Source organism: Electrophorus electricus, chromosome 1 (genome assembly GCF_041902795.1).
Source record: "Electrophorus electricus isolate QZ-2024a chromosome 1, ASM4190279v1, whole genome shotgun sequence".
Classification (NCBI taxonomy): Eukaryota; Metazoa; Chordata; class Actinopteri; order Gymnotiformes; family Gymnotidae; genus Electrophorus; species Electrophorus electricus.
The window spans coordinates 28,864,874-28,888,607 of record NC_137497.1 but is presented as its reverse complement, the minus strand read 5'-3'; the positions used below and the strand labels follow the sequence as shown (position 1 = coordinate 28,888,607).

Below are 23,734 nucleotides of genomic sequence, written 5' to 3'. Positions count from 1 at the left end.
CCAATCCCCCAAACAATCAAACAAATATTCTGGAAAAATTCCAATAATTTGGAAGAGTTCCTTTTTGAAGTCTGAGTCACTTTTCCCTCTTTTTCTTTAGTTAAAAGTTATGAATGGAGTTTTTAGCCACTACAAACTACAAATGTATCCCAAGGTTTTCCAGTAAGATCGGAAAAATGGACCTATGAAGTCATAACAATAAGTGGGTGAGATAGCATGTATAGCCATGAATAGAATCACAGTTAGCAAGCGAATATGGAGACAGCACAAAACCGAGGCACGGACGAATATTCCCAGTGGTTTATGCACATGACAGATGGATTGAAAACATTGTCTGCTCCACTCTGGGTCTCCTCATCCACCCTAGCTTTTTTTTCAGCACGCTTGTCGAGAAACTACGGGGGTACGCGGGTTTGTTTTGAGAGCAGCGCACAGGAAAGCAAACAACATAAATCTTCCGAAAAGTTCAAAATATCTGCTTGTCAAAATAACGCAGTTGCACATTCACTGAGATGTTAACTGCAGATGTACGGATACTTTGGTGTAATATTAAAGCTAAATGTAAATTAATAACTTTTTAAGGACTATATCGGTATGAGTAATATGAGTAACGTGTGTGTGTGTGTGTGTGTGTGTGTGTGTGTGTGTGTGTATAGATAGATAGATAGATAGATAGATAGATAGATAGATAGATAGATAGATAGATAGATAGATAGATAGATAGATAGATAGATAGATAGATAGATAGATAGATAAATGGTAGTTTATTTCTATTATATGGTAACAGTTTCACTGCAAACTTCATGTGGTCAAAGATTTAATAAATGAGGTGGCACAATTTCACAGTTCCTGGTCTCTGCTGAAGTAAATATACTTGGTTACATATATGTCGTTACATAATGCATGCCCCTTGGTGTATGCTCTTGGAATCTTGTCAGGAACCAGATGAATGACCGCTCTCACAGTTACATTTGGAGCGAAATGAGTTGACGTGGAAACAGGCGGCCCGGGTTCACTGGAAATATATGGATCTGCCAACAGACTTCTAAGAGCAGACCAAGAGAAATGTTTTCACTATTGTTGAGCTCATCGGATTTGGTTTGTGTTCGCGCGGCGGCTACGGAGTTCACAGAACGCTAATTAGCAAGAGAGAGGTAGAATGCGTACGCCGTCATTTATCATGCAACCAGCCAGGAGCCAACACTAACGATCCCTGCCAAGAAAGGAGAAAAGAGGAATGGACCCAGTTTAATTCTTCATCTGGAGGTATGCGTCGCACCACTTCGCCCCTCCCACCTCTCTCTCTTTGCCTGCCCCTCGTCTGCAGTTGGTTTTTGTAAAGGTACGGCCAACTTTCTTGAACCTGCGTACTTCTTTGCTTAATCCAGGCCGTTTATAGTGCAAATACAATTTAAAAGTTATTATGTAATTAAAATCGTGTTTCGCTGCTGGAAACTTCAAAGGAGAGACCTCTTTTCAGTAGACATAGTTTGCCGCTGATGTAATAATTTCCCTGGGATATTTAAAATAAACACATTAGGCACCAGGAATTCAAAACTTGTCTCAGGGTATAAAGCAGGACCTTTTTGATTGGTGTGAGCAACTAACGCCACGAAGCGGCTGGTCGGCGAAATTGTGAAAGCCCATCGTCCGGATCGTCTGGAAAAAACCGTTTCCAAGATCCCATGCAGTGTAAATTATAGGATAATAGGGTGCAGGCGATGGCGACCTATGTTTATTCAATCTCTTCACACAAGTTCCCAGTGCGCTCTCTCTCTCTCTCTCTCTCTCTCTCTCTCTCTCTCTCTCTCTCTCTCTCTCTCTCTCTCTCTCTCTCTCTCTCTCTCTCTCTCTCTCTCTCTCTCTCTCTCTCTCTCTCTCTCTCTCTCTCTCTCTCTCTCTCTCTCGGTGGTCCTGTGGGCCTGCGATCTGCCTGACCTCAGCCATGTGTTTTCACTTTCTCCTCTGATCTCGCCTCCGTGACCAGCGGGGAACCAAATACAAATTGAATAGTAACCATTCACAGACCTGCTCCTCTACGCCGCCATGCAGGTTTGTTTTCTCCAGGAAGGGTCTTAGAGATGTGTCCCATGTTCTTTTCCTAACCAGCTTTTCTACATGCTATAACAAGCAACATTTTGAACAATTTGAATGTTTCTTGAGGTAGGCTAGGGTAGCCTAGGGTTGCCTACCCCAAGGAACATTTAAATTATTCTTAAGAAAATGCTGCTTGTTTCCAGGCTAAGAGTGACACATTCACAAGTTATTCCGATGCATTTTCTTTGACTTTATAACTACGGGTATGCGCGGAGGACCACCTGGCTAAATTGCAAGAACGGAAGAGATGTTATTCGTTATGCGACTGTTGCGCTTTCATATTTCAGTTTCCAATCTTTTTTCTCCTCCACTCCCCAACAGTAAACCAGTGAGCGCCATACACTGGACAGCGGCCGCTCGCCGGTGGCAGGTTGTGTTTGTTCAGCTTTTATTGAGAGACGTGGTCTGAAGAAGTTAAAAAGAGACTCTTTGTTATTTTTGGGTTCCGTGTTTTCTCTGGAGCGAGTCCACGTGCGGCGTTTCTTTCTCGTTGAAAGGATTTAAGAGATGGGAGGTTAAAGTCCCGGTATTGACTCCATAAAAAAGTTCTTTTTTTAAAGAGAAGACATACCAGTTAGCTGTTTGTTCAAGCACAAGTCGTTGAGCAAGTCGTTGTATTCAGAGTTACCATACGGCCATATAAAATATCGCGATCTTTGAGCTTACCCCTATATAGCTAAATATAACCTGCTGAGTAATTGCGCTGTCAATCAAGAATCGTGATACTAACGGTAGCCTCTAATATTGGCTTGAAATAAACAATCTTGTATTGTACATTAAGGTTGTTTTTAAAATTCGAATAGCCTTATTTCAAATAATATAGTGGGCTTACTAATTAATAATGTCGATTCTGCATTTGACCTGGCCAGATTTAAAATTCATCACCTGCTTCGCATTAGCGATTTAGGTATTTTTCTTCATCCACCTTTTTTTTTTTTTTTTGCTCTTAAATGATTCTTGTAAACTGTACTTCGTTTACATAGCCTGGATTTCACTGCGGCCGGTTCGCACGGTTTACCTCCGTTTGGTTTATTAGCCCATGGGGCTATCTAACTTAAACATTGAGCCAGAAATACTTTGGCTTTAGGTTTCAAGGATCATCACTAAACTTCTTAACGCTGCTGAAAGTGACGGCTGTCGAAGGTTTATGGCGTGCCTTTCTGGAGCGTTACGGTTGTCAAATGAAAAACAACAAGCGCGACATCTGACAAGTTAATCACAGAAACTTGTGAAAAATTTCGCAAGCATTGAACTTTATTTGACAGTGATGAGTTTAAATATTCGCCACATCTACAATTAGGCCTATTCCTAAATCTGAACATTGCTCTAATATGCTCTAATTATTTTTAACGCCCCTGAAACATGCAACTTGCCATAAGAAGAAAATAAAGGCTTTTCCGTTCCAGAATTATTGCAAGGCCATAAAAGCATAGGAATGAGGCTAAGTTAACAGTTTGAATATAAAAATGAATATTTTCATGGTAAACATGGAAATTGCATTAACAATTGCAAGTGAATTTTATTTTACTATAGACCCATCACTGGGAAAAAGGAGTATTTCCCATACACGTGTGCACTGATGGAGAGGCGAAACAGAGTGTGGTAGATGGGGTTCAAGGGTGGGCTGTTCTATTCTTTTTCAAGCCTTTATGATTTGTGTGTAACCGTGTGGCAGTACCATTCCTCTTTACCTTATATACATCTTCATATCTTATCTTCTTTACCTTTCTCTCTGGATTAACATCCAATGTACAACAAATTAGCAACAGTTTAGGCTACGTATATAGATTACATTACATTACATTTTTCAAAACCCTGAATCCTTACTAAAATGTAATGATCTTAGCAATGGCGTCATCGTTTTTAATACTTGTTGAGTAGTTCACTAAAAAGTTTTAAATGCATCTAGCATAGAGACATTTTACGAAAAATAAGTGACAGTAATAAATTACCACTTATTAGGAGATATGGAAGAGAGAGCTAACCTCAGTCTCCATTCAGGTTGTCCAGTTCTCAACTTCTCTTACAATCTCCAGTTGTAAGAGCCCTACACTCACTTCTAGTTAGTTATGATATATATATATTTTAAAAACCCTGATACTAGCCGGGCAGCACAGTGACTTGGTAGTTAGCACATTTGCCTCTCAGTGCTAGGGTCTCCTAGCGTGAGTGTGTGTCTGAAAGCCTGTATGTCTGCATGCCCAATGATAGATGTTGTTCTGTCCTGGGTGTTATCCTTTCTCTCCTTCCTGCGCCCGATGCAGGCCCCCAGGGGGCACTGTGGTTTCCGGTTGAGAGTACGCTGTGCGCAGTTGGCTGCTGCTTCTCACCTGTGTGTTGACTGGATGTAAGTGTCATGTAGTGTGTTGATTGTAAAGCGTCCTTGGGTACTGAGGAAGTGTAACGTCATATATCATAGTCTATAAATCACTGAATGCATTGCATCAGGATACAATTCTGCTTACAAAGTAACTGTAGCTTCTTAGATTCATGGATACAGGTTGCATAGTACAGCCTAAAACTTAGACTAAATGTGGTGAAGCAGTTTAAACTGAAACTTCCAGAAGAACTTAGATATGCTCTTAATATAGATGTTTGGTTTTTTTTAAAGATAAAACCTTTATTTTCTCTTGTGCCTATAATTGAACATGCAGTTTGTCATTCTTTGCTTGATCTTATTAAAAATTTTAATTCATTCCATTATTTTAAATTGTTTTAATAATCTTTTCTATTAAAATCCATTGCCTTTTCACTTTTCCTTAATTTGTCAAGCACTTTGAATTTCTTTGTGAATGAGGTGTGATATATATAAATAACCCTGCCTTGCCTTGCCATAATTACTATTTGGCAAATTAGGCAGCCAATTAAAAACAAATCATCTAGAACACAGTTCAGGATTTAATGAAAACCCAGAGCAATCAGGTAGGGTCTAGTGGTTTCAGAGTTTGATAGGCAGTTCAATTGTAATGCAGCACAGGTGTCATGACAAATCTACTCCCCATCCTCCTACACCACATTAGTACCTTTTCTTATCTGACAAAATTCCAGGGTAAAGCCTACTGTTAGGGAAGCAGCTAAGCTAAATTCAAGTCAAACAGCTAAGTAATAGTTTTTGTAACTTGACCTAGTCTAATTTGTATTAAGATGAGCTGAAATGTCTTACATTACTGCCATCGTAGAGCAGCAAGGCAGTACCTCTGAAATGTATTGATAGCTTCATAAAGTCTTCTGTAGAGGGATAACTCTACAAAGTGTAAAACATATGTTTTTGCTGAAGTGTCTCTGTGACGAACCATCTGTTTTTCATTTATGAGGTGCTGAGCATTGGTTCAAATCCATTGGTCACTTGGTTGCCTTATAATGGGACCCTGAGTTATCCAGCCATTTTTGTAAAATTATATAGGCCTAGTCATTGTTTGTTCTCTACCATTATGTTCAGCTATAACTCCATTGTGGGTAGCCAGTTTATTTATTTTTTAGTTAGTTCCTCTTGACATCACAGTCTCAGCCCAATGTGTGGAATTCAACTTATAATTGATATACACAAATACATAATTTTTTCAAGGAACTAATTCATCTTAAGACCTGAAACCCTTCATTTGATTTGTTCAGAATTTATAGAACCAACCCCAACCTTGACTGTGACTATAACTTTGGCCTAATACACTATTATTATATGAGCATATTCAACTATGAGCTCATAGTCTCACAAATCACCCTGAACTCAACATGACAAATCACTCAAATTTTGGTGAACAAACTGGTGAAGAACTGTTTTTGCATTTCATCATGTATTTTGAGCTTTTTGTTCTTTTTTGCTCCAAAGAACATTGTCAGCTATGTGATTGCAATTGCAATTTTATTATATAATGCATAGGAAAATTTATTTAAAACATAAGAAAATATCATGTTAATGAGTGTGATTAAAAAGAAAGATGCATTACAGACAGTTTTCTTTTTTGGATAGCTTTAGTCATATGCACTAAAACCATAGGTATAACATGTTCTATAGCTATGAACACAGTTTGTCGCATTAAAATGTTTATTTTGCTAAGCAGCTATTGAAAGCACTCTCCTTATATAGATGAATGACGGAGATGTAGCACATATCAGTTTGTTTAACATTCCACAGTTCTTCTCCTTCCACTGACAGGTTCAAGACATATTCAGATATGCTAGCACTTGTTGTGTGAAGATCTACAGTTCACACTGAAGCATTGTACCGCATGTGTGTGGCACTGTGTTTAAGTATGTGTGAAGGGTTGAAAGATTGAGAGAGAGAGAGAGAGAGAGAGACAGAGAGAGAGACAGAGAGAGAGTGTGCTATTTTACTATTTCAAAGCAACGTAAATGTAACCCAAACCCTAGTCCAGGCTGACTAAACACCATGGGCCCAGGTGGCTAATGGGAGCAAAGAATGGCCAAATGACCACCACCACTGTGGATCCATGCTGATGTTGCTTCTCCCTCACTTTCTCCCCCTCATCCTCCATCTGCTGTGTATTATGGCCATCAGCTCTTCTGTTTGTCCAGGCTAGTCTCGGATGGGTGGTCCTCAGATAACGGAACACCGTGGGCCTCCCGTGTCACCAAATTACCCAGACCCCTCTCTGTTTTTCCTGCACTCTTTCCAAAAACATTTTGGGCTCTGCTACAAGGGCCAAGACAGGCAGCAAATACATGCTCATCACTTGATTTGCTCTGACGTAAATGTCATTATGTCTCTGTGTGTGAATTCTGCCATCAAATCCCCATATCCATTTCCACAAATCATTTAATTGTCTAATCTATAATTGCTTTCTTTAAAGCTGAACAAATATAAAGCTCCAAAGTGAACAGCTCAGCAAAATGCAAAATCTGAGTAGAATATCTCTGAGGGGGTAATTTGTAGAAAGTGCAATTTTTTTTATGGGGCTATTTCCTCAGCTCAGATTAGGCCTTGTGTTATCTGATAGCAGTGATTCTCCACTCAAAACCTTATTTGGCTCACAGGACAAGTTTTCATTTGTGTGAATTATCTATTGCTGTGACAGATTAGATCCTGATTCACACAATGCATTCCTAAGATATTAAAGAAACAGTAGAAAGGTTCCTAATAAATGTTCTGGTACTAATTGGTACTAATCTGCTATCATGATAACAGAAAGATTGTTCATGATAGAAAATACTGTTGTTAATGCTAGATGCTCATTTCAGCCTTTGGGTATATTTTGAATTATCTACCTCAGTGAGTGTCCTTCTTAGGATACTGCAGATATTAACAAGTTTCCACATTCATTCTGGGACTGAATTTCATTTGGAAAGGAGGATCAGTAAATATTACCATATGGTTGGAACATTATTTATCAGGGAAGTGATGAAGAAACAGAATTGTTTATCTCAAGCTAACGAAATCTAATATAATACTTTGGAACTTCCTAGCTGAGGATGTGCAGAATATACAATTCTACCAATGATACAATTCATCATGCTCATTGCTGGATATTTCATTATATTAACTGAAAACGTTCAGTTTTCTGGACTCAATTCAATACTCAGAAACACAATCAGTGAGGTTTACTGGCTGAGTAACAGAGAAAGAATTTGTTTCTAGCCTCTTGGTGACTCTCAGGCAATACAAACAATACACAATATACAAATGCCATACAGACTATATACAAGAAAATCAATATACAATATGCATAAAGTGCAAGCATGTGTGATAGCACTGACATCAATAACACATGCATATGGAAACAAAATCGTGATGTATGACCATTTGTACAATTCAGTATTTATAGATATGTAGATCCACTGCCGTCTTGGATGAGTCCAATGACATTAGTGTTGTCTGCAAACAAGAGTTTCACAGATGGGTCCTTGGAGGTGTAGTTATTGGTGGAGAGGAAGCGGAGCAGTGTGGAGAGGAAATGTCCCTGGAGTGCACCATTGCCGACTGGCTCTATACAAGAAGGGACTTCCCCCAGCCTCACCTGCTGTTTTCTGCATGCCAGGATATTTTCCTGCCTGTTCTTGGTCTCAGTATAGCACTCTGTAGTATTCTAGTACTCTAGTATTCTTGACTGAATTCAGTATTCAATATTCAGTATTCTGGACTGAATGCTGCCTTAAGTCTATAAACATACCAGGTACTGTCAGCATGAAAAACAATGCATTGTGCACTTAGTATGTTAATGTGTTGTTAAGTTAAGAAGAGAAGTCTTCATAGTTTATCTAATGAAAAGTTCAATTAAACAATATAGTCCAGGTGATTTGCGATGGTGACAGACATGGACATATTGTACTGAGTGAACTAACTCTATACAGTCTATGCATTTTGGGCATGTGTTATGCTGTTTGAATTCAGCTTTTATCATGTTCAATACATACTAAGAACATGATGACATATCACCCGTTTTAGATTTTCCATTTACTTAGTCAGCAAGATAACCCAGCATATTCACTGTTTCCTAGTTTATATCAGTATAGGAGATCAGCAGTTTATGCTCAGATGGAGGAGCTATGCCTCTCCATTAAAGTCCATTCAAAATTTGCAATCGTAGATTTATATGGCACACTGGATGGTCACATAATGTTACACACTGATCGGATCATTCGCGTGTTTAAATTCACATGATGGTACAAAACACCAGGTGCTGCTTTTTTTTTCTTTTATGTGTTCTGAATCAGCAGCCCTTGACTCACAATAGTGTTAAATTTAGTCCCATATTTTTTTCAGTCCTACTGTTTGGTTTAAAATTGTTTTGCTCAAGAATCTTTGCTGGCCATCTAGGTTCAGCTAGCTAATGTTTTTCCTGAAACCCTTCAAATCCCATGTCAAAAGAAACAATCCTCATTTGCAACATGGTCTTAATAATAATTTTAAAAATCCTTCAAAATGTAGACTGTCATTAGGAAAGTTCCAACATGTGACAAGCATCCCCAGCATTTGCAAGTTCTTGCAGAGGCTGGACAAACAAAATTGAGAAATTTGAGAAAAGCTGCAGGTTTGGCATTGAGTGAACATAATCACGATCATTAGTTGAGACTATTTAGGCTAAACCATTCAAAGGCAGCATAACAGAAAGACCCTCTCTTTCACAGCGTCTCCCCCAAAGACCCACACAAACACACACACAAACACACACACATTCACACACACATACACACACAGACATGCATGCACACACACATACACACGCAGACATGCAAGCACACACAGACACACACACAGGCATACGCACGCACGCGCACACTGAAAAAGTAACAAGGTTTTAGCTGCTGTAATCTCGAAACAGTGTGCTGAAGCTGACAGAAGGGGTGAGGGGGCAGGGGTTAAAGGTTGAGCTGGTGATAGTTGAGAGTGATTGGAGGGGTCGGAGACATACACAGATCATCCCCTGTAATTTAGGGGAGCTAATCTCCAGAGATTGGCACTGACGAGATCATTCATTTGTGCACTAATACACCCACACAAGGACAAACTCATTCTGATGCAACACCTATTCCTGAGGTAAAAAATACAAAATAAATGAAAGAACCTGCTATGCACAACCTGCTGTTCTGAACCTGCTATGTGCAAAGTGTCATAATATAAAGGTCAGGTTATGGTACAGTTAGCATTCCATGAAGAAACTAATATATATTATATATAAGAAACTAATATATTTTCATAGTTAATCCATTGGTGTAGAAGATGAACTAACAGTAAATATGTGTGTGGGTGTATGTGCAAGGGTCAGCGTGTATGTAGGAAAATGGCACCTCTTTTCACAGCTTGGACATGGCCAGGTCACTGCTCTCAGATCAGGGAGGTTCCATGGAGGTTCCACAGGTCATGTGCTCCTATAGAGACTGACCAACACATGCTCTATCTATTATGTCCTACTACAATACACATAGACCCACATGTCTGCCCTGAACAACAGCTGGCCTCTCATCCATCGAGTCTGCCTCTCCTCATTACTGAGTTAGAGGCTGGTACAGATAATGCATTTCAGCACTGCTTTTTCCATTAAGAGTCTGTTGCTGAGATTACAAAAGACTACAGACTATAAAAGAAAACTGAATTTATGAGGTTGCGTGAAATTACTGATGAGAAAATATTATTTACTACACTATTTCTAAGAATCAAATGCTACAAACTACTTTGCTTATTTTATCATGATTTTGCAGGATCACTGTAGGGCTGAGTAAAATGTTTGCATATTAATTGTACAAAACCTGGTGCAGAAAAGTCTGCAAGGAAATGGAAGATAATCAACCTGAATCTCCAGCCAAGCAGAAAGAAAAGGTGCCAGAGAGAGAGAGAGAGAGAGAGAGAGAGAGAGAGAGAGAGAGAGGTGAGGATGGCAGCATATTTGAAAGAAAGTGAAATTTGGGGGCAACTTGGTAGGGCATTGCATGCATTTTAAACGTTGCATGACTTTAAACAATGAGTTACTTGAGAAATCTATCTTTTTCAGTAAACACTACTTTTCACTGGTTGCATTCAAGTAGAATTTGGTTTGATATTACACTATAGATACTGTATTGTTTTCCTTTTTTTCTTCTGACGTTTTGCATCTCCCCTTTCTCCTTTGGTTTCTAAGTAATTTTCCATTCCCTAGTTAAGAATTCTACCAGGAAAGCTATGCATAGCTGTGTGGTAATAGCTATTAGAGATAGAAGGAAACCAACATTCCGGAAAGCAACACTTTGGCAATGTCTCATGAAAGAGGTAGAGTCAAAAGAAAGTTGCAGAGTAGCAAGGGGAAGAAGATGCCTTGTACCTTCCCAGTGTCCCCACTCACCAGCAGAAGTTTCTTTTAAAAGCCTAGTACATATAAAAGGCCTGCCATCAACACGTATAATCTCTTAGCCGAGCCTATTGAAAGCCAGGGCTTTGGGGTTAATTCACCCATCGCTCTGTGTTTGAATCAAGTCCAGACTCACATTGAGATGAAAGCCTAAGAGTCCCATGGATGAGCTGCACCACAGGGCCCAATGGGCCTCCTCAACAAGGCAAGATTATGGCTTGTTCTTCTGGCTGGGACCTCCATCAGGACAGGGAAACTGAAAAGAAAAACAATAATTAGAGATAATTGCTTGTGTCCAAACATGAGCATTAAAACCCCCTCCTTTTCTTTCTTTCTCCCTCTCTGACCCCGACTCTCTCCCTCTTTCTTTCTCTCTCTGTCTCTCTCTTTCTTTCTCTCTCTCTCTCTCTCTCTCTCTCTCTCTCTCTCTCTCTCTCTCTCTCTCACCCCTCTCTCTCTCTTTTGGTAGTTTACTGGGTGCAAAGAGAAAAACACACCCCTGTTTTGACAGCTGGGCAGGCGAACATAATTTGTGACAGCTGAAGTGAAACATCTTTAAACGCGAAGAGAGAGAAGAGGGGTGGGGAGAGACTGAGGGAAAGACAGAGAGGAGTGGGGAGTAATAGAGTAAACAGGAAGATGAAATGGAGAGAGAAAGTGAATTATTGAAACAGAAGAGAGGAGAGGACAAAGTAATAGTTATTCAAAATGGACTTTTTCTTAAAAAGGAACGAAAAAAGTGAGTGGAAGGAAGAGCAGAGAGGAAAATGGAAAGCACAGAGACAATTTTGGGTTTGAAATCACCCTGTAACAAATGACAGCCATCAAAATCTCATGCTGAACCCCAAAGAAGCCCCCAAAGAACTGAAACATTTTGCCCCACAAAAAATGTCCAGCTGAACATGGTGTCATGCAAAGTTTGACACATTGGGTTAATTTGCTGCTCAGCAGATTTGCCCTTTGATCTTTGGGGTCAAAGGGGGTCAAACTGAACTTGGAACAAGGAGCCTGAAATCATGGCAGTCTCAGGGAGCAGTGTCAAAGGTCATCTGTGAGATCTCGGAATATACAGGCCAAAACAAGGACCATATGTGTATGGATACACATTTGAAACCAAAATAACTCCTGATTTTCCACCCTCCTGCCCCCCACCAGCCCCAATCCTGGCACAGATACAAGCGGACCCACCGCAGACGAACTGCATCAAAACCCAATTAAGTCATAAATATCAGCATTACATGGATTTTAACGAGGCATTGACAGAACATTGGCCAGTAGCCTTGCAAAATTGACAGTGACAGAAGTTTTCCCTGAAGGAAAATGCTAATGCAAACAACGGGATGCTGTTTCAAAATATCCGCATTCACAGCAGTCCTCCTGTTTACGTTTCCCCACTGAAAGCATGTGAGCTAGCATACGACACACAGCCAGGACAGAAACGAGGGGGCCTCAGCATACAGCAGGGTTTTAATCACTGTGACTGAGCCAGTTAGCTTTGCTATGAGAGCAATTTACCATGAAAATTTGATTGTAAAGTAGTAAACACATGATGAAACTGCAAGAAAATTCAAACCAGTACACTCACTGCATTCTCACTGGTTTTCATTTTAGTGTAAATAGCGTGTTGGTTTAAATATTTGCTGTCTATCTTACACAAACGTTTTGAAGTTTTCCAGTGTGTGTACACACACACACATATCGTTGAAATGACAACCTGCTTGCTGTTAGTTTCCCACAATCATACGGCTCAAAGTATGATTTATTAATGTGATTTCAACTACTTCTCTTCTTCTCTGCCACACCCTTACACTCATTGCCGCACAAAAAACACACACATACACGCACACGCAAACAGACGGAGAGAGAGAAAAATATTCACATGTATACATTTCACATGTCCTCACTCTTATTCTAACCCTCATAGCACAGCCATACATACTAGAGTTGGACTGTGTGGATGGGTGCATGTGTGTATGTTTGTATGAGAGAGAGAGAGAGAGAGAGAGAGAGAGAGTAGCAGAGAGTACTTAACAAAGGAGAAGATGTATGGACTCATAGCTCCAGTTCTGTCAGTAAGCTGTCTTCACAGCCATGAGCAGGTTCTTCTTGCAGATACAAAGTGAACATCTGCTAACACTGTCTAACCTGTCATCTGCATCTTATTATGATTCTATTTTCTTAAAGTCAGAGGCACGATTTCTCCATATACAGTATAACCAGAGATACAGTATAACCATGGGACTATTATCTTAAAAGAACAATTATTATCACATCCTACGAAAGTATGGGACAATCATTGCATCACATATGGCCTGTTAGGTTTATTGTCGTTTGTTACATTTTGACATTGACTGAGAGGCCATAAAGTTACCATTTTAAGCAAATGGTCTGATCTAAAGTAGAGAATACTTTACCCAGACAACATTAATGTTGTCACGGTATAAAAGACAACAGGGGGTGCTTAGCATTTGATGGATTTTTTTTTGGCCTTTACTGAAATGACGCAAACACCTGCTCATGATGAAAAAGCCAGAGAAAGAATCTCCTGAAGGGTGAAGGAGCTGGAAAAAGTGTTGAGAAGGGGACCCATAGTGGCTCCGGAGGGGACAGTTTCACACGAGTCAGTAGCTTTCTCAGTCTGCTTAGCGCAACTGGCAGCCACAGAAAATAAGAGTGGAGTTAGAGCCCAAGGGATGTTAATAGATTTGCCATCATAGCCACATTGCCCCCCCCCCCAAAGGTTATTACACACACATATTTAGACATATTCTGTCTGCCTTACCTCACGTCCTCTGGCCTTTCCTTTTTTTTGAGAGTAATTACTGACTGAGAAGAAAAAAAGCTATGTGTCTATATAAATGCACTTTAATAGTTTAGTGCCTGACAGTAACTTCCCATTGGTCATACTTATCTCATTTGCTGTCGGATGCATCCCAAATAAACTGGAACTTTGTCCATTTCCCTCTGTGTACACATTTATTCACAGTGGATTTGCATGTGCAAGTTATTAGTGTTGCTGTGACTGTGTGTTTGTGTGCTTATGTATGTGTGGTGGTTATATTATGAATGCTTAAACCACCCATATAGATTAATAAAGTGTGCGTGTGTGTGTGTGTGTTAGACACTCCCTCTCTCTGGGTGGCAGTACCTATGTTGGGGCAACTGAGGCCGAAACTGGAGCAGCAAGAGGATAATTTGGATTTGATTGGTTTCATATGTTTTTCATGAACAACAAAGCTGTCTCCCTCTGCTTTGCTGTGCCGTGTTTGACTGCAAACATGGAATCCATTTGTCCCCTTTCTTCTCAGCCCTCTATTTAGTGCTACGGAGCAGCGTGTCACATGCTAAGCAGACCACCAGCACTGTGGTTATCTTATACACTAACAGTGGGAGAGTGTAGTTGATGCAGGAAGTTAACCTAAAATGGCATCCACAGTGACAGGTTCATTACTAAATTACACTATTAACCATGACAAATATGAATAGCAATGTAACTCTTGTAAGAACATATTAGTGGAAGTTAACTGAAAGTTGATCATCTGGCCATTGATTAACTCCTGGTTGCCTTTCACCTGCCTTGTCAGTGATATGAGCTCACCTGTTTGGAGGTCAGGGTCAGTTGGATGTTCTAGGTCATAGATGTGCCAATCATACATATGGCCCACATTTGCTTTCATATGGATTGTGGGTCAATATCTGAGTATTGATGGAGTTCAAGATCTATCACTGACTGCTTGCTCATAGCGCAATTTATTAGTTAACCAACCACTAAATGGCACTTTCTGTAAAAGCAGTGACCCATGGCCAGCTGTAGCTACCTGTATGTTGTCAATTTATAGCCTTTTATTCTGCTTCATTTAAACTTTCTCTTGCTTTAAAGATATGATTAGAGTTCTTCAATCCATGAATAAATATGTGAACCTTTGGCCATGATAAGATGTACATCTAAACATGTATTTCTAAATATGTGTATCTATCTAAACATGTATATCTTAACCTGTATATCTAAATATGTGTATCTAAACATGTATGTCTTAACATGTGCTTCTAAACATATATCTGCAAAGATATATATCTTTTAGTAGACAGTGGCACACCAAATGTTTAACATTCAAAGCCAAATCTGTGGATAAGAAAAACAGCCTTAAATGGCTGCACACACTTTCCCCTTAAACTGGACGAGAGGACAAATGCTAGATTCTACCCAGAACATCATTTTCACAAGATCCAGTCACAGCTGCTTTGAGAGTCACAAGTAAATGCAAAAACTGGGATTTTGTTATATATATAGAAGTGCTCATCACTTCTGCAGTAATAATCATGGGCAATATTGGATTGAATGAAATGAATTCAGTGTTTTAGTGTTACTAGTGTGCGTGGCATGTACATCAGACTGAGGACCAAGAGAGAAGACTTGCAACCGAACTCAAGAGTTTTGTACACTGTACATCAATCAGACATCTATTATATTGCTGTATGAGGTTATGTAATTTAAGGTCCACAGTTTATGCTTCATATTGTATTGTTTCAAGGTTTAGCACATTATTATTACAGTTAATAATAATAATAATAATAATAATAATAATAATAATAATAATAACAAAAGGAGTAGTAGTTGAAGAATGTGTAATTGTATGTAATAAATAATTGTAATGATTCAGGAAAACTGAGCTATACACAAGTCACCCTTCATGTGTCAGGTCCTCCGGTGGATTATATCTTTTCTCGGAATTAAATCAATATGCGCGTTCTTTCTTTCTCCTTCCGCTCGCTTATTTGAGACTTGTTTAAACGTTTGACGTGATCCGTAATTCATAAAACGGCGCAAATGCTACGGAGCTCTCAAATAATGAGCCTTGTTGGCCACCCGCACTTTATGGCACAGTGAAATTAATAGAAGTCACATTGCGTTGCGGTTTCCACAAAGGGGTTGGCCAGAGTTTTGAATACAGTATAAAACTGTTTTCGAAAGAAAGCATTTGCATTTGTCAGGTACTTCCTTTGGGTGGGAACTTGCAGAATTCTGGTGGACTTCCATATTGGAGGTCACCTAAACAATTTACACCTAGTCTATCCTACAGACAACTAATATTAAAATGAATCAAATAGTGTCTGCGATACTTTAAATAGACTTAGAGCCAGGAAAAAATAACTCATGACTTTTCCTGATGTCGTTTATGAAGCTGTGACCATATGGATTTTCATTTGGAGCTTTGAGACGTTGTTTACAAGTCCTTGCAGCCAAAAACGGCTCAATTTTGACGAAAGCAGAAATAGCCAGAGAGGGTCCTTTTTAAAGTTACACAGAATGGTCTGTATTGCAGGATTTTGGCCATGATTTGGTTCTCTGTAAGAAGTCAGATTATGAAAGCAATATCTATAAAAAGTGATCCATATTATCAAGTCTTATCAATATCATCCACTATATCATATTTTAGCCAAACCTACGTACGTAGAAATATTTTACTCTTGTCTTTTTCAAAATAGGATATTAATCGTTTCCCAGTAGATCACGTATTAAACAAACAGGCGGAATTAAATAAATCCACGCTGTGCAACGAGAATGTCTTGACAATATACATATTATGTTTTAAAATGAAAAATGATCTTGTATCGCTCATAGACTCACAATGTAACACCTGTTAACCTAATACATAGTCGGTATACAATATTTGGGTTGTAACGTCAGAAATATCGACAATAACTATGTTGTATTAAGTCATAAGCACACACAACCAACCCACAAATACATGCGCCAATTGAAAAACTCCTCTTCACCATTCGGCGCTGGGACGGTTGCATTATTTCCGCACTCGTTCCGCCCCCATGTGGCATAGACTTGGGGTGCGCTTTGGACAACTGAGCGCCGAAGTACACGCAGACCCCGGACTGGGTCATTCATCCAACGCTGGCTTGAAGCCTACAAGGCAGGGAATTAACCCGCAGTTTAACCTTTAAGTGAAAAGCAGAAACTTTACCCAGGAGGCTGCACGCAGTCTATCACGGTTACAGCCTTTCCACATTCACTTGACATTAAGTAAATGTTCCGTTTAATAATTATCCTAAAGAATCTCCAGTATTCCAGCATTCTAAAACCAGCATTCTAAAGCCCGGTTGAGTGGCTTGCCCTGGATAAAAAGATATCAAACGAACTGGTTTAATGTGATAATGTCTTCCCATCTCAAAACGGAGGTTTTATGCAGTTTCTGAAAGTTTTCTATGCTCTGCTTTCTGAAAAATTCAAACGTCTATATTGTTTATTATGATGATATAACAGTACAAGCCCTGACCCATGCATTAACATGTACAGTGAGAACATTGTAGTTTTACAGCTTATTAGTCCTGCCCATAATAACAGACGGTGCTGGTCTGACTGCATAATTCATGCGACATAATAGCATAGGCTATATTACGTAGGCAGCTTAAGACATGAAAGCACAAAAATTTCACCATGCTTTCCTCAAGGTTGCCAATACCAAACATTCTGATTTTCTTAAAGGCTCCTTGAATCAGCTGGATTTTAAATTAGTGAATTGGAGAATTATTCATTTAGAATTTTATTACAAGTAATTTAATGAGGAAGGACTGTTGCATGGCTCAAAAGGATAGAGGTCCGCGTATGCTGGTGGGCAGACGCTATCTGTCTCTGCCTTCTGTTCCTCCATCTCTGTGTACTGATTCCGGCTCCTGTCATTGGGTCAACAAGAAAATTAGGCATGTCTGGAGGACAAAGCATCACTTAAGTAACAATAAATATATATGATGAAAAACACAGCAACATGAGCAAACAATCAAATGTAGGGAAAATACAGATATAAATAAGTTTTTATATATCTACGTATTTATTTCTACATGTATATGTTTTTGTTTGCGTACTTCTCTCATCCTCCAGTATACTAATAAGGTGGCCTACACACTGGTGGGAGGGTGTAGAAGAAGCATTGTATTTGGTTACTATCACTCTTTGACTATGCTGTCTACCTGTGTTCAGGACCACCGTTGCAACAGTCCCATCTCTAGAGCATGGTGGGCTATCACTTGGGTCCCAAGCCATGCTTCTTTGGCACTGTACTGGATTCTTTGTTTGGTTTGCTGAAGAGGGGAACTGTCACTATCCCCAAGCGGGGGCTAAGTATCACCCAAGTCAAGAACAGCTCCCACAGATGACAGGAGGTTCATCCCCACAAAGTTCTGAATCTCAGCTTACCATCTCTCCTGTGGTTTGGGGTAGACACTTGGCAGCAGCCTCTTTCTGATAATAGAGATGGTAAATCTGGTGTGTAAGAGTGCTGCACAATTAACTCCTTCAATACTGTGTGCCAGGTGGGGACTAGATGTTCCCACATCTGATGTTGAGTTGTAGCTCTCAGCAACATTCTGTGTCCCACTGTTTCCTTCCACCTCCAGCGTGTCGACACTATGAACATCGCTGTTCATCTCACCGCTTCCTTTTTCATTATTAATAATAATAATAATAATAATAATAATAATAATAATAATAATAATAAGTTTAATTTATATAGTGCCTTTCATAGACTCAAGGTCACTTTACAATGACAGATGGAGGGAAAAAAGGATTGCTCTCAGCAGTCTCTACCCAACATGAGTCCCTCTCCATCAGCAATGAACTCAAGCTGCCATGTAGCTGCTCTGCTTCAGCACCTGCCTCAATGTGCTCTGAGCTGCTATGCCAGCTAGCTGCTGCAGAACGTCCAGTGATGGACCCTGTCACTATCCTGCAGACAGTGATCCTGCAGAAAGGCTTACAGTTCCAATGCTAGAGCAAGGTTCTGCAGGCTCTGGTGTAGTTGTAAAGACATTTTTCATTGGACAAACCCTTCCTGCAATGCCTTCATCAGTACTGAGAGCTGGATCTGGGATTTGGATAAAGGTTTATTGATCCCAGAGGAAATAATAGAAGAAAAACCGCCACATCTGGTCCATAGGTGGGCTCAATCCACCAAGCCTTTTTTATCAACCAAACACACTAACTGACTGCGCTTCAGAGATGCCAATGGAATGACAAGGGTTGGCACTCCTCAAGGGCATAATCCAACCAAGCATGGTGCCATGCCATTAATTCTAGCTAAGGTCTGAATCAACAGTGGTAATGTCCATTACTGCTGGGGGATGCATCACACGGAACTGTAGCCAGCAGGCCAGCGTGTACTGCCACATTTGGCATAGCTCATCCACTTTTCACTCAGGTTTCCATGCAAGCTGTGCTTGCTTTCTTGGCAGCAGCTAGAGCTCACATTGCCCCTTGTAGTAGCTCACTGAACATGCTGGCTGGCTTCTGCTTCTTGGCTGAATTGGAACAGGGCACTTCTATCCCACTTCTGATGCCAGATTTGCATTTGGCAGACAAGGTAGCAGAGCAAGACTTTAACCTCATTTCTAGTGTTCACAGGACCCAAAGAAATAAACAATAACCCCCCCACCAATAAGCCCTGATAGATCCTGGGCAGTTCAGAAATTACACTGTACAGAACAAACACCACACTGTTACCATACATTCGGATGGCATGCTGGTGGGTGTATGTGATCTAACTTGCAATACACTATCTTTAGTAAGGGTCATCCACAATGTCATACTGGAAGAATGTCAAAATAAATAAATATATAAAGTTTATAATTGTTTTATGCATTAATACAACACATTTATTGATTTGGGTATAAGCAGATGGTTTTATATATTTTCTTATTTCTTTTTACATAAGTCAGGTTTTCTCCTCCATGGGGCTTGTTGCACATAGTAAAATGTTTTAGCGAAAGTCAAGTGTGAAAGAAATGAACTGGATTCAGTTAGACACTGACAGTTTATGAAACAGCCTATGCTTTGGGACTATGCATGCAAAAAGATTGGGGATACCATGCCTTTTGTAAAACATGTTCTCTGAGTAATGTTTGATGTCTACTGAGAAACATCTGCAAAACAATTTAATAATATGTTAATATATGTAAATTGCCCACACATATTCATGTTCATCTAAGTCCCTTCCTTGATATAAAGAGAATAATTTCTTTACATAATAATTAGAGTTTACTTTTTCAAAGTTTTTTAACACCACATATTGAAAATATCCCTAAGAGACATCAAAGCAGAATGGCTAGAAGAAACTGTGTACAGTGTTGACATGTCTGCTTCAAGCATTTCATCATGGTGTTGGCTGGAATGAGCATTCTGCTAATACTTAGAAACTCAACCTACCAAAAAGCTAATTGGATATTATCGTAAATTCAGTTCTTGACAGCTTGATAATGGGTCATATTGGTAATACAGCCATCAATGTCATCCTATTAGCATTTAGTAAAAACATAACTTTAACAGATTTTATAAACATTTAACTTTAACAGTGCCCAGTATTATGATCATGTCTCTGTTTTGGTGAAGATGAGCTGTCCTACTTGAGAGGTTCAATAAGGGAGAGAGAATAAATGCCTTCTCTTAAGAAAAATATATCACCCTTTCTTTTGATATTTTTTTTTTATGAGGCTTCCAATATGAAACCAGTCAGCAGTAACTCGAACGTCTTTGATTTCAATTATACAATCAATAAAGCAAACCTGTTCAGGTCAGAGACCTCAGGTAAATTCACCCCTCCAACTTAAGGTACTTCATCTTCACGCGTAAGAGATGTGCCATACCTGTTTTCTCTTGGTTCTGCTGCAGGCTCCTGCATTTCACCAACATTCAAGAAAGCAGAGTTGTCTATAGGATATATGCTGTAATACTGTGGTGGTGGGCTCATTGCGACGCCTAGCGGGAACTGGCTGGCCTGTAAGGTGTTCCTCTGTGCCAGGCCCTGGTCTTGTCTGACTGAGGCATATGGTGATCGGATATAGTGCACCACAGTGGCCCTGTGGAAGGTGATGGGCTGATTGACGCTGGAGAAGATGAAGGATGGTCCTGACAGAGGTGGCAGGTCAATCTCTGGCCCGCCCTCCATGCTCTGCATTCCACAGGCTTTGCAGGATAACATGCGCAACTTGCAGATGCTGATGAGCATGAAGGTGCCTCCCACGGAGAGCAGAATGGGCCCCAGCAGCTGTGTCCACTCAGAGTCACCGCCATCTCTTCCGCCATCACTAACGTCGCTGCTGATCCAGCCCATGACCGTCAACGTCATGCCCATGAGGCACAGGAAGATGCCTGAGAAGAGCAGAGTGGCACCAGCTTTGTCCCTCTCAGACACTTGGTTGTCTGGGCAACTAGACTGCTGGGTGGGCACCGTGTTCCTGCCAAAGTCATTGGAGCTGTGTCCTCCAGACTGGGTGGTGATGCCATCATCAATGGTGTTGGCTTCAGGGAGGCTGGTGTTCGAACTGGCCTCACAGGACCAACTGCTGGTCACATTTTTCCAAAGACTTTGCACAGTGTAGCGTCGCATCTGTCTACTAGGCAGCCAGGATCTTTGCAAGCCTTTGCTTGTTTTGAGGTTATAGCCTGCCTCTGAGCTGTTGACATTTCAAGATATTTGGTTTAGAGCTTTAGTTAATGGTTAAGAGGTCATTTTGGTCCAACCACAAATAAGTAACCTAAAGATCAGTGGAATGTTAAATCTCTGAACAGGTGTTTAAGATGACGAGCTTCAATTATGAAGGCTGCAATATCCAGTCCTGGAATCATCTTGGTAACATGTAAAGCCCACTTTTGGATTAAATCTCTCTGTCATTTGAGAATTTGAAAATCAAAAAACTCATTTTTATTAAAAAACTAAAGAAATAGATGAGATGGTGAATTACTAAAGTTCTCCTGCAGTCATAGATCAAATAAACAATATAACCAATTTAAACAAGAACCACTTTTGGGCTTGATTTTCCAGACACAGATTAAAGGAATAGTTCAACCACTCATGAATGAATGCCTAATGAGGCCAATAATGAATAAAAAATTAGTGGAGATAATTACCATGACTAATTACCATGACATTAACTAGTAATCACTAGATTAAATTCATTATTATGCAAACCTTTGGGTGAACCATTCCTATAAACATATCCAGTCCCTAGTTGGCAAAGCCATATTCCAGTACCTAAACTGTCATTCTCCCAAATGCCCTCAGCAGGAAATACAAAGCCATGTGTCAGGAGAAGATTCATCTTAAGAAACAGGGAAGGAGAGTGAGAAGGCACATGCATGCTTTCACTTGCAGTAAGACAACTCTCAAGGCATCTTGGGAGCTTCTTCTTTGAGTCTTGAAGAGACGTGTGCCACAGTTTGACCTTTAACCTAGTGCAGTCCGTGGATCATCCAGGAACAAGACATGTAACTTATTAAGAACACTTCCTTTTCACCAGATTCACCCTGGCATGCAGCATCCCAGAATGAAGAGTGCTTATTCATAGTGATCCAAGGTCAACAATCCTACTCTCCAGATCCTAACATAGTGTTCATTTCCCATGTTCTTCATTGCCAAACTATAACTGTTTCTGGTAATCGTAAGACAACAGCTTGGCCACAGAGCTGTGGTGGCCGTCCTGTTTAAAAATAAGCTCCATGCAGTCTCTTGCCTTATTAGAGTCATGCTTGTTTTGGTGGTTTAAAAAAAGAATTGAAGAAAAAAGGCAAAAATGTCACCTTCATTTATGGACAATGCATACACAAAAGCAAACACCCATCGACATGAAAGAATGATTCTCCTGCAGAATCTTAAAACAATCTGCCCTTCTCCCTGCAGATGCTTGCACATTAAAAGGCATGTATGGTGTGAATCATGTGGAAGAGGCTCGCCAGTGTGCTATCACGCATGATTGTTAAACACTTGGGAAAGCAAATCAGAGACAGGGAGACATACATAGACAATTATGTATAAAATGGCATTCATCTTTGTAGACACATTATATATGGTCTTTAAAGGACACATGACAAATTGCAATGAAAGATTCAGAATCCTCACACATTGTTGCTGATTAGGTTGGATTGTGAATGATGTTTGCAACTGCTTATATTCTTCACAGCTGTCTGCATTTTACACACCTTCTTAAAAAATGGGAAGTCACCTGAGAGACATTTGCAAAGAGAATGGGCCAGCATGAAAATGTTTAAAGTCAGCCTGGACTCTGGAGCTGACAGGCTCTTTCAATTAGGCAACATCCAAATATTTATGAGAACATTTCCTCTACTCTCTGTGATCAGGAATTCTGAGTGTATATGTGTGTGTTTGTGTGCGTGTAAGGTGCCTCTGTCTGCATTGTCTCATGATGTTTGGGTTGTCTGTTCAAGGGTAGCACACGGTTAGAATCATTTGTCTCTTTGTAGACTTTGGACTCTCAGTAAGCATTAACTTTGTGTTGTTAATTTTTCCATTGTTATTTTTTAACCACTACTGTTTGGTGCATTCATCAAGCCAGTTTATAATTGCTTTCTAAGTTCAGCCCTCGAATATCTAGTCTTAATTTTGCAAGTTATATAATGAAGCTGCAGTTTGTTTAGGGAGCATTAAAGCAGGAAAAACTATCAGTGCAGTGCAAGGGCACAACAAAGATAGGTGGCTATCAGTTGAAATACATTGAATTCAACACTTTATATATAGAACTATGCAGGTTCTGGTGAACATTGCTCTACATTGGTGCTAGCTCAAGTGTGTGTGACTTGTACATTTGCACCACAAGTTGAGCGAACACTGTGCAAAGACTTTGCTTACGCTGTTGGGCTTTTATGTCATGTTTGCTTATGCTGCAGCCCATTTACATCATGCATTTCCAAATAAGGGAGAAATGAAGCACACCCGCATTGAGTCTTTTAAATTGTATTTTTACAATTTAGAGGACGCAAAAAAGAATATCGCCTGAGACAATGACTGTACAACATTGAAAGAATCTATTCCTTTGGAAGGAATGTGCGCTTAAGGGAATGT

The 23,734-nt window shown here is 39.9% G+C and overlaps 1 protein-coding gene across 1 annotated transcript; it reads right to left on the bottom strand.

Annotated features, from left to right (window-relative positions):
- Positions 1 to 17,113: 17,113 nt before the first annotated feature.
- On the bottom strand, positions 17,114 to 21,324 carry tmem174 (transmembrane protein 174). The gene is made up of 2 exons (XM_027007926.2): positions 20,523 to 21,324; positions 17,114 to 17,561 (listed from the first exon to the last, which is right to left on the bottom strand). Exons 1-2 carry the CDS (start codon positions 21,263 to 21,265, stop codon positions 17,435 to 17,437), a joined length of 870 nt encoding a protein of 289 aa, XP_026863727.2. The 5' UTR covers positions 21,266 to 21,324; the 3' UTR covers positions 17,114 to 17,434.
- Between the last annotated feature and the right edge of the window lie 2,410 nt (positions 21,325 to 23,734).